The sequence below is a fragment of the Agelaius tricolor genome, unplaced genomic scaffold (genome assembly GCF_023055355.1).
Source record: "Agelaius tricolor isolate 1412-34295 unplaced genomic scaffold, bAgeTri1.0.p SCAF_69, whole genome shotgun sequence".
In the NCBI taxonomy this organism is placed as follows: domain Eukaryota; kingdom Metazoa; phylum Chordata; class Aves; order Passeriformes; family Icteridae; genus Agelaius; species Agelaius tricolor.
The window spans coordinates 705,339-721,601 of record NW_027269329.1 but is presented as its reverse complement, the minus strand read 5'-3'; the positions used below and the strand labels follow the sequence as shown (position 1 = coordinate 721,601).

The 16,263-nt window shown below is 64.1% G+C and overlaps 1 protein-coding gene across 1 annotated transcript; it reads left to right on the top strand.

Moving 5' to 3' along the window:
* The first annotated feature begins 29 nt into the window (after window positions 1–29).
* Window positions 30–15,910, top strand: NPR1 (natriuretic peptide receptor 1). Its single transcript, XM_071417485.1, has 21 exons — window positions 30–749; window positions 3,965–4,164; window positions 4,771–4,884; window positions 5,298–5,433; window positions 6,142–6,233; window positions 6,329–6,464; window positions 6,543–6,627; window positions 6,705–6,825; window positions 7,267–7,341; window positions 7,433–7,510; window positions 7,597–7,701; window positions 8,079–8,150; window positions 8,676–8,838; window positions 8,923–9,078; window positions 10,092–10,260; window positions 10,870–11,016; window positions 11,098–11,290; window positions 12,591–12,765; window positions 14,879–14,977; window positions 15,081–15,172; window positions 15,714–15,910. Exons 1-21 carry the CDS (start codon window positions 50–52, stop codon window positions 15,777–15,779), a joined length of 3,174 nt encoding a protein of 1,057 aa, XP_071273586.1. The 5' UTR covers window positions 30–49; the 3' UTR covers window positions 15,780–15,910.
* The last annotated feature ends 353 nt before the right edge of the window (window positions 15,911–16,263 follow it).

Here is a 16,263-nt window from a genome sequence, read left to right as displayed (position 1 = left end):
TCAGCCCCGCCGCGGGGGGGTCGCGGACGCCACTCTCGGTCCGTGGGCGATGCTGGCGGTGCTGGCCCCGCTGCTGGCCCCGCTGCTGGCCCCGCTCCCGGTGGCGGCGGCGGCGGCGGCCCCGGTGGTCCCGCTGACCCTGGCCGTGGTTCTGCCCCGCCGCAACCTCACCTACCCGTGGGCTTGGCCGCGCGTGGGTCCCGCCGTCAGCTTGGCCGCGGCCGCCGTGAATTCCCGGCGGGATCTCCTGCCCGGCTTCACCGTGCGCTGGGTGTTCGGCGACAGCGAGGATCGCCACGGGGTCTGCTCCGAAATGGCCGCGCCGCTCGTGGCCGTGGACCTGTGGCTCGCCCATCGCCCCGCGGCGTTCCTAGGGCCGGGCTGCGTCTATTCGGCCGCTCCGGTGGCTCGGTTCACCGGGCACTGGCAGCTGCCGCTGGTCACGGCGGGGGCCGAGGCTCACGGATTCGACGACAAGAGCGAGGAGTTCGGTTTGACCACCCGGGCCGGTCCCAGCCACCGCAAACTGGGCGAACTGGGAGTGCAGCTGCACCGGCGCTTCAACTGGACGCGGCGGGCGCTGCTGGTGTACTGGGACGAAGCGGCGGGGGACCGGCCCTATTATTTCGCCGCCGAGGGTCTGTACGTGCAGCTGCCCACCCTGCGCAACCTCACGGTCATGGACGTGGTGTTCCGAGACGGCGGCAACTTCTCCTTCATCATCCAGGAGATCAAGGCGAAGGGGCGCAGTGAGTGCGGGGAGAGGGGATGGGGTGGGCGGGGCGGGGGGAGCGGGGTAGGGCGGTGTGCGGCGCCACTGGGGTGTGTCCGGCCCCATAGAGGAGTTCAGAGCCCTATGGAGGAGTGATCGGCCCCATAGAGGAGTGCACAGCCCCATAGAGGAGTGCACGGCCCCATAGAGGAGTACGCAACCCTACAAGGGAGTGCCCAGCCCCACACAGGAGGGCACAGCCCCATAGAGGAGTACAGAGCCCCATGTAGGAGTGCACGGCCCCATAGAGGAGTACAGAGCCCCATATAGGAGTGCACGGCCCCATAGAGGAGTTCACAGCCCCATGGGGGAGTGTCCGGCCTCACTGGGGTGTGAACAGCCCCACACAGGAGGGCACAGCCCCATAGAGGAGTGATCGGCCCCATATGGGAGTGCAGAGCCCCATATAGGAGTGCCCAGCCCTACACGGCTGTGCCCAGCCCCGTAGAGGAGTGCCCAGCCCTACTGGGGTGTACACGGCCCTACACAGGAGTGCCCGGCCCCATATGGGAGTGCCCAGCCCTACACAGGAGTGCCCAGCCCTACACGGCTGTGCCCAGCCCCATAGAGGAGTGCACAGCCCCATAGACGAGTGCCCAGCCCTACTGGGGTGTACACGGCCCTACACAGGAGTGCCCAGCCCCACACAGGAGTGCCCAGCCCCACACAGGAGTGCCCGGCCCCATACAGGAGGGCACAGCCCCACACAGGAGTGCCCGGCCCCATATGGGAGTGCCCGGCCCCACACAGGAGTGCCCGGCCCCACACAGGAGTACCCGGCCCCACACGGGAGTGCCCGGCCCCACAGCGGTGCCCGTGGCTGTGCCAGGCTTGGCACGCTGTGCCCGGGGTGTTCATGGCCATACATGGCTGTGCCCAACTTTACGGGGGTGCTCACGGCCGTGCCCGGCTGTGCCCGGCTGTGCCCGGCCTCACGGGGGGTTCACGGGTGTCCATGGGCGGCTGACACAGCTGGGCACAGCTGTACAGGGGTGTCTGCAGCTGTGCCCAGCTGTGCCCGGCCTCATGGGGGGGTTTCAGGGCTGTTTGTGGGTGCTCACGGGTGGCAGACACGGCTGTGCCCGGTCTCGCGCGGGGATCCCGGGGTTATTTACGGCTGTGCTGAGGTTTCCGTGGGCAGACGGGGCTGTGCAGGGCTCTGCGCGGGGTTTGGTGGGTGTGCACGGCTGTTCACGGCTGTTCATGGCTGTGCGTGCCTGTGCACGGCTGTTCATGGCTGTTCATGGCTGTGCATGCCTGTACACGGCTGTTCATGGCTGTTCATGGCTGTGTGTGCCTGTACACGGCTGTTCATGGCTGTTCATGCTTGTGCACAGCTGCACACAGCTGAACATGGCTGTTCATGGCAGTACATGGCTGTTCATGGTTATTCGTGGTTGTTTATGGTTGTTCATGCCTGTACATGACTATACATGGCTGTTCATGGCTGTTCATGCCTGTACATGGCTGTTCATGGTTATTCATGGTTGTTTATGGTTGTTCGCGCCTGTACACGGTTGTTCATGGCAGCACACGGTTGTTCATGCCTGTACATGACTGTTCATGGCTGTTCATGGTTGTTTATGGTTGTTTATGGTTGTTCATGCTTGTGCATGACTGTTCGTGGCTGTTTATGGTTGTTCATGGTTGTACACAGTTGTTCATGCCTGTTCGTGGTTGTTCATGGTTTTTCATGGCTGTTCATGGTTGTTCATGCCTGTCCGTGATTGTCCATAGTTTTTCATGGTTGTTCATGGCTGTTCATGGTTGTTGATGCCTGTACATGGTTTTTCATGCCTGTACATGGTTGCTTATGTTTTTTCATGGCTGTACACGGTTTTCCATGGTTGTTCATGCCTGTCCATGGTTGTCCATGGTTGTCCATGCCTGTCCATGCCTGTCCATGCCTGTCCGTGGTTGTCCATGGCTGTTCATGCCTGTCCATGCCTGTCCATGCTTGTCCATGGCTGTTCATGGCTGTCCACACCTGTCCACAGCCCCCCCCACCCCCGTTCCCGCATCTCCCACCCCCCCCACGCTGCCCCTGCCCCACCCTGACCCTGGCACCCCCTGGACCCCTCCCCACCCACCCCGTGTCCCCCCCAATCTCCGGGCGTTGTCACCAGCCCCGGGGGCACCGGGGGGCACCGGGAGGCACCGGGGGGCACCGGGAGCCCCGGGATCCCGCGGTTGCTCGGTGGGGGCTCAGCCTCGGGGGTGAATTTCGGGTCCCCGGGGGTGGGCACGGCCGGAGGGGCCCCCGGGGTCACGGAGTCGCCGGGAATCCATCAGGGCCGCGGGGAGGAGGAAACGGAGTCGGGAAAACAGGAAACCGGCACCGGGGCTGGCGCCCGGGGCAGCGCCGGGCAGGGCACGGGGGGGGCGGCAGCGGGGTCGGGACCCCCGCCCCGGAGGCACCGCGGGCGCTCCCGCGGCACGCAACGGACGGGGGGACCCCGGGAGTGGGGCTGGGGTCCGCGGGGGTCTCAGGGCTGTGTCACAGAACAACCAGGGACCCCCGGGATTGGGTTGGGGGTCTCAGGGCTGTGTCACAGAACAACCAGGGACCCCCGGGATTGGGTTGGGGGTCTCGGGGGGTCCCTGCTCCAAGTGCCATGTCACACAGTGACCCGGGACCCCCGGGATTTGGGTTGGGGGTCTCGGGGCTGTGTCACACAATAACCTCCATGATTTGGGTGGGGGTCTCAGTGCTGTCCCTCCCAAGGTCCGTGTCACCCAATAACCAGAGACCCCCCAGGGATGTGGGGCAGGGGTCTCGGGGCTGTGTCAGACAGTAACCACAGACCCCCATGATGGGGGTGGGGGTCTTGGGGCTGTCCCCACCCCAAAGGCTGTGTCACACAACAATCAGGGACCCCAGGATTGGGCGGGGGTCTCGGTGCTGTGTGCCCCAATAACCCGGTGCCCCCCGTGATTTGGGCGGGCGTCCCGGCGCTGTCTTTGGGCGGGGGTCTCGGTGCTGTCTTTGGGCGGGGGTCTCGGTGCTGTGTCCCCCAATAACCCGGGACCCCCATGATGTGGGTGGGGGTCTCGGTGCTGTCTTTGGGCGGGGGTCTCGGTGCTGTGTCCCCCAATAACCCGGTGCCCCCCGTGATTTGGGCGGGGGTCCCGGCGCTGTCTTTGGGCGGGGTCCCGGCGCTGTCCCCCCTCAGTCCCCGTGTCCCCCCGCAGTCGTGTACCTGTGCTGCGCCCCGGACACGCTGCGGGCGCTGCTGCTGCAGGCGGAGCGCGCGGGGCTCACGGGCGGCGATTTCGCCTTTTTCTACATCGACACCTTCGGGGCGAGCCTGCAGGGCCGCGAATTCCCCGAGCCCCAGAGGCCCTGGAAACGCGGGGACAGCAACGACGCCCGCGCCCGCCGCGCGTTCCAGGTGAGCGGGGGGCACCGACAGGGGGGCACCGACACGGGCAGGGGGGCAGGGAAATGGACAGGTGGGCACAGATGGCCTGAGGTGGGCACGGGGACAAAGCCAGGCGGGCAGGGGGCACGGACAGGTGGGTAGGGACAGGGACAGGGGGGCACGGGGACACAGCAAGGTGGGCATGGGGACACAGCCAGGTGGGCGCAGATGGCCCCAGGCGGGCAGGGAAATGTCCAGGTGTGCAGGGACACGGCCAGGTGGGCACAGGGACACACCCAGGTGAGCAGGAACATGGACAGGTGGGCAGGGGGCACGGACAGGTGGGCAGGTCCTGTCCCCATCTCCTTGTCCACCTCCCATCCCCACACGCCCAGGTGGGCACAGATGGCACCAGGTGGGCACGGGGACATGGCCAGGTGAGCAGGGACGGGACAGGTGGGCACAGATGGCACCAGGTGGGCACAGATGGCACCAGGTGGGCACGGGGACATCCCCAGGTGGGCACAGATGGCACCAGGTGGGCACGGGGACACGCCCAGGTGGGCACGGGGACACGCCCAGGTGGGCACAGGGACACGCCCAGGTGTGCCCAGCCCCTGGGGCCGGTCCCCGCAGGCCGTGACCATCATCACCTACGCGGAGCCGCAGAACGCCGAGTACCGACCGTTCCTGCAGCGGCTGCACCGCGAGGCCAGAGAGAGATTCAACAGCTCCCTGCAGGACGGGCTGGTGAGGCAGGGGACACCGGGGACACCGGGGGACAATGGGACACTGGGGGGACACCAGGCGGGGACACCGGGCAGGGACACGGGGACACCGGGAGGGCGCATGGGGACACAGCACCAAGCTGGAGTTGCTGGGGCACACGGGATGGGTCTGGGCATGGGGGTTTTCAGCTGTGCCCTGTCCCCCCGAGCTGTCACTGTGGCCCCAGATGAATTTCATGTCCCAGCATGAATTTCGTGTCCCCAGAAGAATTCCGTGTTCCGATGAATTTGGTGTCCCCAGAAGAATTTCATTCCCCTAGAAGAATTTCACGTCCCCAGATGAATTTCGTGTCCCAACATGAATTAATTCCATGTCCCAACATGAATTAATTAATTCCGTGTCCCCAGATGAATTAATTAATTCCGTGTCCCCAGATGAATTTCATCGCCGCCGCCTTCCACGACGGGGTCCTGCTCTACGCCCAGGCGCTCAACGAGACCCTGGAGCGGGGCGGCTCCGTCAGCGACGCCTCGGCCATCACCCGCCAGATGTGGAACCGAACCTTCTATGGTGAGACCCGACCCGACCCTGCCCGGACCCACCCGGCCCCGCCCGGACCTTCCCCGAACCCTCCCGGACCCTCCCGGCCCCGCCCGAACCCTCCTGGCCCCGCCCGAACCTTCCCCGAACCCTCCCGGACCTGCCCAGACCCTCCCGGACCTTCCCCGACCCCTCCCGGACCCTTCCTGGCCCCTCCCTGGCCCCTCCCCGGTGAGATTTTGGGGATCAAAGCCTCCCCAGCCCCACTCCCCGGTGAGATTTTGGGGATCAAAGCCCCCCCAGCCCCATTCCCAGGTGAGATTTTGGGGCTCAAAGCCTCCCCAGCCCCATTCCCAGGTGAGATTTTGGGGTTCAGAGCCCCCCCCAGCCCCATTCCCAGGTGAGATTTTGGGGATCAAAGCCCCCCCAGCCCCATTCCCAGGATGAGATTTTGGGGTTCAGAGCCCCCCCAGCCCCATTCCCAGGGTGAGATTTTGGGGCTCAAAGCCCCCCCCAGCCCCATTCCCAGGGTGAGATTTTGGGGATCAAAGCCCCCCCAGCCCCATTCCCAGGGTGAGATTTTGGGGCTCAGAGCCCCTCTGAAGGCCCCCCCAGCCCCTCACCCTCCCAGCCCGGTGTCGCATCCCATTCCCCCCCCCCAGCTCCACTTCAGGTGAGATTTTGGGGACCGAACCCCCCCTTTGAGGGTCCCCCCAGCCCCTCACGCCCCCTCCCCAGGTGTCACCGGCTTCCTGAAGATCGACGAGCAGGGCGACCGTGAGAGCGACTACTCCCTGTGGGACATGGACCCCGAGCTGGGTGAATTCCAGGTGAGCCCCGGACCCGAGGGGGGTGTCCGGACCTGGGGAGGGGTCTGGGGGCTTCCCCCCACCCATTCCTCACCCCCCCCCCCCCCCCCCCAAAGATCGTGGCCAACTACAACGGCACCACCAAGGAGATCCAGATGGTTCCGGGCAGGGATTTCCACTGGCCGGGGAACTCGGTGCCACCCGATGTCCCTCCCTGCGGCTTCGAGGGCACCGACCCGCGGTGCCGCAAAGGTGAGGGGGGGGTCAGAGCCCTGAGACCCCCGCCCGACCCCCAGATCGGGTCCTGACCGCCCCTTGCTGTCCTCACAGCCTCGCTGTCCACGCTGGAGGTGCTGTCGCTGGTGGTCAGCCTGATGCTCATGGCCATCACTGTCACCTCCTTCTTCATCTGCAGGTCTGGGGAGGGGTCTGGGGGGTCTGGGGGGTCTGGGGGGTCTGGGGAGGGGTCTCATGGAGCCCCCCCGGGTGCAGGAAGCTGCAGCTGGAGAAGGAGCTGGCGGCAGAGCTGTGGAGGGTGCGCTGGGAGGATCTGCAGATGAGCAGCCTGGAGAAACACCTGAGGAGCGCGGGCAGCAAACTGACCCTGTCCCTGGTGGGGAACGGGGGGAACGGGGGGGAAACGGGGCAGCAAACTGAGCCTGTCCCTGGTGGGGAACGGGGGGAAACGGGGGGGAAACGGGGGGAGCGGGGGCAGCAAACTGAGCCTGTCCCTGGTGGGGAACGGGGGGAACTGGGGGGAACGGGGGGAACCGGGACCGGGGGAACCGGGGCAGCAAACTGAGCCTGTCCCTGGTGGGGAACGGGGGGAAACGGGGGGGAGAACGGGGACCGGGAGCAGGGAGAGAATGGGGACTGGGAGGAGCGGGGGCACCGGGGCGACCGGGACCAGAGGGACCGGGGATTTTGGGGATCGGGGTCACCCCACTGCCCCGGGACCGGGATTTTGGGGACCGGGGCCCCCCCATCCCCTCCGGGGGTGTCTCTGGGAGCCTCGGGGTTGGTTCCCGTTCTCACCCCCCCGCCCCCGGTACAGCGGGGCTCCAACTACGGCTCGCTGCTGACGGCCGAGGGGCAGCTCCAGGTGTACGCCAAGACCGCCTACTACAAGGTACGGGGAGGGGGGGGGACACCGGGGGGACCCTCCCCACCGTGTCCCCACCCCCGGTGTCACCGTGTCCCCACCCCCGGTGTCCCCGCAGGGTAACCTGGTGGCCGTGAAGCACGTGAACCGCAAACGCATCGAGCTGACCCGCAAGGTGCTGTTCGAGCTGAAACACGTACGTGAAAACCGGGGGTGGCACCGGGCACCGGGGGGGGGACACACGACGGGACCTCCCCGCCCACGCCCCGGTGTCCCCGGTAGATGCGGGATGTGCAGAACGAGCACCTGACGCGGTTCATCGGGGCCTGCACCGACCCGCCCAACATCTGCATCCTGACCGAGTACTGCCCGCGGGGCAGCCTGCAGGTACCGGCACCGGCACCGGACCGGGAGGGCACCGGGAGCCTCCGGGGCTGCACCGGAACCGGCGCCAGGAGCCTCCCGGGCTGCACCGGGGCTGGGAGGGCCTGGGATGGGACCGGGAGCTGCCGGGGCTGCACCAGGATCGGGATGGGACTGGGATGGGACCGGGATGGGACCGGAATGGGACCGGGATGGGACCGGGATGGGACCAGGGGCCTCCGGGGGTACAACAGGCCCAGGATGGGACTGGGACCCTCTGGGAGCCTCCCGGGGCTGACCTGGACTGGGACCGGGACCGGGAGCCTCCTGGGACCCTCTCGGGGCTGCACCAGGAACGGGACCCCCGTCCCGGGCCCGCCCCTCATCCCCCGTGTCCCCAGGACATCCTGGAGAACGAGAGCATCACCCTGGACTGGATGTTCCGCTACTCCCTCACCAACGACATCGTCAAGGTACCGGTGACGTTCCGGGGGTTCCCATCCCACAGGATCCCCCATTCCACTGGGATCCCTCATCCCACAGATATCCCATATCCCACAGGAATCCCCCATTCCATAGAAATCCCCCATCCCACAGAAATCCCATATCCCACAGGAACCCCCATCCCATAGGAATCCTCTCTGTCCTACAGGAACCCCCATCCCACAGCTCTCCCCCATCCCATAGGAACCCCCCTATCCCAAAGGAATCCCCCATTCCACAGGGGTCCCCCATCCCATAGAAATCCTCCACCCCACAGCAATCCCCATCCCATGGGCATCCCCCACCCCACAGATCTCCCCCATCCCACAGAAATCCCATATCCCACATGTTTCCCCCATCCCACATCTCTCCCCCACCCCACATCTCTCCCCCACCCCACATCTCTCCCCCACCCCAAGGGGGTCCCCACCCCATAGAAATCCCCCATCCCAAAGGGGTCCCCACCCCACATCTGGCTCCCCGGCCGTGCCCAACATCCCCGTGCCCCCTCCCAGGGGATGCAGTTCCTGCACAACGGGGTCATTGTGTCCCACGGCAACCTCAAGTCCTCCAACTGCGTGGTGGACTCGCGCTTCGTGCTCAAGATCACCGACTACGGCCTGGAGAGCTTCCGCGCGGCGCCCGACGGCGACGGCGACACCCACGCGCTCTTCGCCAGTGAGACCCCAAAGCGTCCCCCCCAACAAAAAGCGTCCCCAGAGCGTCCCCTGGGCTGACCTGACGGGGTCCCCGGTGCCGCAGAGAAGCTGTGGACGGCGCCGGAGCTGCTGCGCATGGAGGAGCCGCCGGCGCGGGGCACGCAGAAGGGCGACGTCTACAGCTTCGGCATCATCCTGCAGGAGATCGCGCTGCGCTGCGGCGTCTTCTACGTGGAGGGCATGGAGCTCAGCCCCAAAGGTCAGCGGGGACACGGGAGGGGGTGGCCAGAGAGGATGGGGGGGTCTGGGTGGTCGGAAGTGTTGATGGGTTCTTGGGTGAGCCATTCTTGGATGATCCGTTGATCCATTCTTGGATGTGGTGGAACCACTGATGGGTTCTTGGGTGATCCCTTGATCCGTTCTTGGATGTTTTGGTAGGTGGAACCTACCAAATGGTAGGCTGGAACCATTGGTGGGTTCTTGGATGATCCATTGATGGGCTGGAACCATTGGTGGGTTCTTGGATCATCCATTGATGGGTTGGAACCACTGATGGGTTCTTGGATCATCCATTGATGGGTTGGAACCACTGATGGGTTCTTGGATGATCCATTGATGGGCTGGAACCACTGGTGGGTTCTTGGATCATCCATTGATGGGTTGGAACCATTGGTGGGTTCTTGGATCATCCATTGATGGGCTGGAACCATTGATGGGTTCTTGGATCATCCATTGATGGGCTGGAACCATTGATGGGTTCTTGGATCATCCATTGATGGGCTGGAACCATTGATGGGTTTTTGGATGATCCATTGATCCATTCTTGGATGTTTTGGTGGGAGGCTGGAACCGTTGATGGGTTCTTGGAGCTGGTGATGAGCTACTGGACTGGCCAATGGGCTTTTGGACCCACGGATGAGTTTTTGGACCCACAGATGTGGTTTTGGACCCATGGATGGGTTCTTGGACCTGCTGCTGAGTTATTGGACTGGCCAATGGATTTTTGGACCCGTTGATGGGTTCTTGGACCCTCTGATGAGTTACTGAACTGGCCAATGGGTGTTTGGACCCATTGATGGGTTCTGGGACCTTCTGATGACTTCCTGGACTGGCCAATAGGATTTTGGACCCACAGATGAGTTTTTGGACCCTCAGATGGGTTCTTGGACCCACGGATGAGTTTTTGGACCCACGGATGGGTTCTTGGACCCCTGGCTGGGTTCCTGGACCCTCTGGCGAGCCCCGGTGGGTGACGGGTGCCCGTCCCCGCAGAGATCATCGAGCGGGTGAAGAGCGGCGAGCGGCCGAGCTTCCGGCCCTCGGCCAACGTCGGGTGCCACCTGGAGGAGCTGGGGCAGCTGATGCAGCACTGCTGGGCCGAGGACGTCCTGGAGCGCCCCGACTTCAACCAGATCAAGGTCCAGCTCCGCAAGTTCAACAGGTGCCACCATGGACCCCCACCCGCGGGCCGGGGGGGACCCACAGAGAGGGTCCCTGGGTGGGTGGTGACACCAAGGAAGCGTCCCTGGGTGGGTGGTGACATCCAGAGAGAATTTTGAGGTGTGAGGTGACCCCCAAAAAGAGAACATGGGTGGGAGGTGACCCCCAAGGAAGGGTCCATGGGTGGGAAGTGACCCCTGAGAAGGGTTTGTGGGCAGGAGGTGACCCCAAATAAGGGTCCATGGGTGGGAGTTGACCCCCAAAAAGAGTCCCCATGTGGGATGTGACCCCAAATAAGGGTCCATGGGTGGGAGGTGAGCTCCAAAAAGGGTCTGTGAGTAGGAGATGACCCCCGAAAAGAGTCCCCAGGTGGGAGGTGACCCCTGAGAAGGATCCCCAGATGGAAGATGACCCCTAAAAAGAGTCCGCAGATGGGAGGTAACCTTCAAAAAGAGTCTGTGGGTGGGAGGTGACCCCCAAAAAGAGTCCCTGAGCAGGAAATGACCTCCAAAAAGGGTCCCCAGGTGTGAGGTGAGCCCCAAAGAGGGTGCCCAGGTGTGAGGTGAGCCCCAAAGAGGGTCCCCAGGTGCGAGGTGAGCCCGTCCCGCAGGGAGAGCAGCACCAACATCCTGGACAACCTGCTGTCCCGCATGGAGCAGTACGCCAACAACCTGGAGGAGCTGGTGGAGGAGCGCACCCAGGCCTACCTGGAGGAGAAGCGCAAGGCCGAGGCTCTGCTCTACCAGATCCTGCCCCAGTGAGCTCCAGAGGGTCCTGGGGGGCGCCTGGGGGGCGCCGGGGGGTGGTGCCCGCCCTGACCCGGCCCCGCTGTCCCCAGCTCGGTGGCGGAGCAGCTCAAGAGGGGGGAGACGGTGCAGGCGGAGGCGTTCGACAGCGTCACCATCTACTTCAGCGACATCGTGGGCTTCACGGCGCTCTCGGCGCAGAGCACCCCCATGCAGGTGGTGACGCTGCTCAACGACCTCTACACCTGCTTCGACGCCATCATCGACAACTTCGACGTCTACAAGGTGAGGGGGACACCCTGGGGACACCTTGGGGACATTTAGGGACAGGTAGGGACACGCTCAACACGCTCAATGTTGGACGTGCTCAACGACTTCGACGCCATCGTCGACAACTTTGGTGTCTACAAGATGGGTGGGACACCTTGGGGACACCTGGGGGGACATTTGGGGACACCTTGGGGACATTTAGGAACATTTGGGGACGTTTAGGGACAGGTAGGGACACACAGGGATGTGTTGGACGTGCTCAACAACTTTGATGGCATCATTGACAACTTCGATGTCTACAAGGTGAGGGGGACGCCTTGGGGACACCTTGGGGACATTTAGGGACAGGCAGGGACAGGATCAGGGAATTCCAAGATCACAAAATCCCAGAACCCAAGAGTTCCAGAGATCCAGTTTCCTGTAATTCCAATATTCCAGAATCCAAACATCCCAGAACCCCAGTATCCCAAAATCCCAGAATCCCAATACCCCAAATCCCCAGAATTACAGAATCCAAGCATAACAGAATCCCCAAATCCCAGAATCCCAGGACCACTGCAGTAGGAAAAGGCCCCCAGCCCATGGAGCCCAACCCGTGCCCAGCCCCTGGTGCCACCTCGAGGTGTTCCCGGGACACCCCCGGGCTGGTCCCTCCCCTCTCCGGGGCCGTTCCCTGTGGAATTCCCGGTATTCGCGGCGCTTGTCCCGTTGTCCTGCGGGGGCCGTTCCCCGCGGAATTCCCGGGGGCCGTTCCCTGTGGAATTCCGGGGGCTGGTCCCTCCCGTTCCTCGTGGAATTCCCGGAATTCCTGTTGTTGTCCCGTGTGGCCGTTCCCCGCGGAATTCCGGGGCCGTTCCTTGTGGAATTCCCGGGATTCCCGGTGCTTGTCCCGTTGTCCCGTGTGGGGCCGTTCCCTGTGGCAGTCCCGGGGCCGGTCCCTCCCTTCCCGGGGGGGCCGTTCCCTGTGGAATTCCTGGGATTCCCGGTGCTTGTCCCGTTGTCCTGCGGGGCCGGGGCCGTTCCCTGCGAAATTCCCGGGTCTGGTCCCTCCCATTCCCTGCGGAATTCCTGGGGCCATTCCCTGTGGAATTCCCGGGGCCGGTCCCTCCCGTTCCCTGCGGAGTTCCCGGTGCTGTTCCCTCCCGTTCCCTGCGGAGTTCCCGGTGCTGTTCCCTCCCGTTCCCTGCAGAATTCCCGGGGCCGGTCCCTCCCGTTCCCTGTGGAATTCCCGGTGCTGTTCCCTCCCGTTCCCTGCGGAATTCCCGGGGCCGTTCCCCGCGGAATTCCCGGTATTCCCGGCGCTGTCCCGGCGCAGGTGGAGACGATCGGGGACGCGTACATGGTGGTGTCGGGGCTGCCGGTGCGCAACGGGAAGCTGCACGCGCGGGAGGTGGCGCGGATGGCGCTGGCCCTGCTGGACGCCGTGCGCTCCTTCCGCATCCGCCACCGGCCCCGGGAGCGGCTGGAGCTGCGCATCGGCATCCACACCGGTGGGGATGGGAACGGGAACCGGGAAACCGGAATGGGGAATGGGAATGGGAACGGGAATGGGAACGGGAATGGGAATGGGGAACGGGAAATGGGAACGGGCATCGGCATCCACACCGGTGGGGAACAACAGGATTGGGAACAGGAATGGGAATGGGGAATGGGAAATGGGAATGGGAACAGGCATCGGCATCCACACTGGTGGGGATGGGACTGGGAACCGGGAAACCGGAATGGGGAATGGGAACGGGAATGGGGAACGGGAATGGGGAATGGGGAATGGGGAATGGGAATGGGCATTGGTATCCACACCGGTGGGGAACAACGGGATTGGGAACAGGAATGGGAATGGGGAATGGGAATGGGAATGGGAACGGGAATGGGAACGGGCATCGGCATCCACACCAGTGGGGATGGGACTGGGAACGGGGAAACCGGAATGGGAGTGGGAATGGGGAATGGGGAATGGGAATGGGAATGGGGATTGGGAACAGGAATGGGCATCGGCATCCACACCGGTGGGGATGGGACTGGGAACGGGAATGGGAATGGGGAACGGGAAATGGGAACAGGCATTGGCATCCACACCGGTGGGGAACAACAGGATTGGGAACGGGAATGGGAATGGGGAATGGGAAATGGGAATGGGAACAGGCATCGGCATCCACACCGGTGGGGATGGGAACGGGAACCGGGAAACCGGAATGGGGAATGGGAACGGGAATGGGGAACGGGAATGGGAATGGGGAACGGGAAATGGGAACGGGCATTGGCATCCACACCGGTGGGGAACAACGGGATTGGGAACAGGAATGGGAATGGGGAATGGGGAATGGGAAATGGGAATGGGAATGGGGAATGGGGAATGGGGAATGGGAACGGGCATCAGCATCCACACCGGTGGGGATGGGATTGGGAACGGGGAAACCGGAATGGGAGTGGGAATGGGGAATGGGAATGGGAATGGGAATGGGAATGGGAATGGGAATGGGGATTGGGAACGGGAATGGGCATCGGCATCCACACTGGTGGGGATGGGACTGGGAACGGGAATGGGAATGGGTAACGGGAATGGGAATGGGGAACGGGAAATGGGAACGGGCATTGGCATCCACACCGGTGGGGAACAACAGGATTGGGAACAGGAATGGGAATGGGGAATGGGAAATGGGAATGGGAACAGGCATCGGCATCCACACCGGTGGGGATGGGATTGGGAACGGGGAAAACCAGAATGGGAGCGGGAACAAGAATGGGAATGGGAATGGGAATGGGAATGGGAATGGGGAATGGGAATAGGAATGGGCATTGGCATCCAGACCGGTGGGGATGGGATTGGGAACCGGGAAACCGGAATGGGGAATGGGAATGGGAATGGGGAATGGGAATGGGAATGGGGAATGGGGAATGGGGAATGGGAATAGGAACGGGCATTGGCATCCACACCGGTGGGGATGGGATTGGGAACGGGGAAACCGGAATGGGAACGGGAATGGGGAATGGGAATGGGAATGGGAACGGGCATTGGCATCCACACCGGTGGGGATGGGATTGGGAACCGGGAAAACGGGAATGGGGAATGGGAATGGGAATGGGGAATGGGGAATGGGAACGGGCATTGGCATCCACACCGGTAGGGAGCAACGGGATTGGGAACGGGGAAAACCGGAATGGGAGTGGGAATGGGGAATGGGAACGGGAATGGGGAATAGGAACGGGAATGGGCATTGGCATCCACACCGGTGGGGAACAACAGGATTGGGAATGGGGAAAACGGGAATGGGAATGGGAACGGGAATGGGAATGGGAATGGGAAATGGGAATGGGAAATGGGAATGGGGAATGGGAAATGGGAACGGGAATGGGAATGGGGATGGGAATCCCCACCGGTGGGAATGGGAACGGGAACAGGGACAGGAAGAGAAACGTGGTCAGAGACGGGGACAGAGATGGATACGGAGACAGGGACAGGGACAGGGACAGGGACAGGGACAGGGACGCAGCCAGAGGGGACGGGGCTGGGCACCCCCCAGGTTCCTGGGAGGGGGCAGGGCTGGCACGGGGGTGGCACAGGAGGACAGCGGCACCTCCGGGGTGACGCCCGTGTGTCCCCAGGCCCGGTGTGCGCGGGCGTGGTGGGGCTGAAGATGCCGCGGTACTGCCTGTTCGGGGACACCGTGAACACCGCGTCACGCATGGAGTCCAACGGGGAGGGTGAGCGGGGTGGGGACACCTGGGGACACCCTGGGGACACCTGGGGACACCTGGGGACATCTTTGGGGACACCCCGGGGTGCTGATGGTGCCACCCCCCCCAGCCCTGAAGATCCACATCTCGGGGGTCACCAAGGCCGTGCTGGAGGAGTTCGGGGGCTTCGAGCTGGAGCTGAGGGGGGACGTGGAGATGAAGGTGAGGCCCGAACCCCAAAACTACCCCAATACCGCCCTAAACTGCCCTGTGAGAACCCAAAAGTACCCCAACCCCCCCAGACTGCCCGAATACTCCCCCAGAACTGCCCCAACCCACCCAGACTGCTCTGAGACCTCAAAACTGCCCCGAGACCCCAAAAGTGCCACAATACTCCCCTAAAAGTGCCCTGATACCCCCCAGAACTGCCCCAGCCACCCCAGCCTGCCCTGAGACCCCAAACTGCCCCAGATACCCCCAGAACTGCCCTGACACCCCCAAACTGACCCAACCCCAAAGCCCCCCAAACTGCCCCAAACCCCCCCAGTGCCACCCCAATGGGGAATCCCCTGCACCCCAAACCCCCGGGTCCCCCCAAATCCCCCCCAAATGCTGCGGTACCCCAAATCCCCCCTGCACCCCAAACCCCCGGGGTACCCCAAATCCTCCCCTTACCCCAAATCCCGGGGTACCCCCAGACCCCCAATCCCCCCCAACCGCCGGGGTCCCCCCCAAACTCGGGGGTCCCCCCAAATCCCTCCAGGGCAAGGGCAAGCTCAGGACCTACTGGCTGCTGGGGGAGCGCGGGGGGAGCAGCACCCGCGGGTGACCCCAAAATCTGCACCGGGACCAGGAACGGGGGCTGGGGGCACCCCCGGACCCCTGCACCCCCCGAGGGGCACCGGGGGTGTCCCCCCAACACCGGGGGGTCCCGTTTGCAATAAAGCTGCTGTGGATGCACACGGGGGTCTCCATGAGGGGGTCCCCGAGGGGCTGCGGGAGTGGGGGTGAGGGTGGGGGGGGGTCCCGGGGGTCCTGGGAGGGGTTGGGGGGTTCGGGATTGCCGGGGGTTTTGGGGGTCCTGGGGGATCCCAAGGGGTTCCCGAGGGTCCCGGGTGGTTCATGGAGGTTTCTGTGGATTCCCGAGGGTCCCGGGAGGTTTTGGGGGGTCCCCGAGGGGCTCCCGGTGGGTTCCTGGGGGGGTTGCCGGGGGGGTTCCCCGGTGAGTTCGAAGTTGCCGGGAGGTTCCTGGGGGGGTTCTGGGGGTTTCTGGAGGGTGCCGGGTGGGTTCGGGGTTCCCCGGTGAGTTCGGG

Excerpts from the sequence above, each read along its gene's own strand:
- NPR1 (XM_071417485.1), top strand. The coding sequence starts at position 50 with ATGCTGGCGGTGCTGGCCCCGCTGCTGGCCCCGCTGCTGGCCCCGCTC. Across the intron at positions 7,511-7,596 it reads TGCTGTTCGAGCTGAAACAC|ATGCGGGATGTGCAGAACGA; the intron begins GTACGTGAAAAC and ends TGTCCCCGGTAG. Across the intron at positions 11,017-11,097 it reads CTCTACCAGATCCTGCCCCA|CTCGGTGGCGGAGCAGCTCA; the intron begins GTGAGCTCCAGA and ends CGCTGTCCCCAG.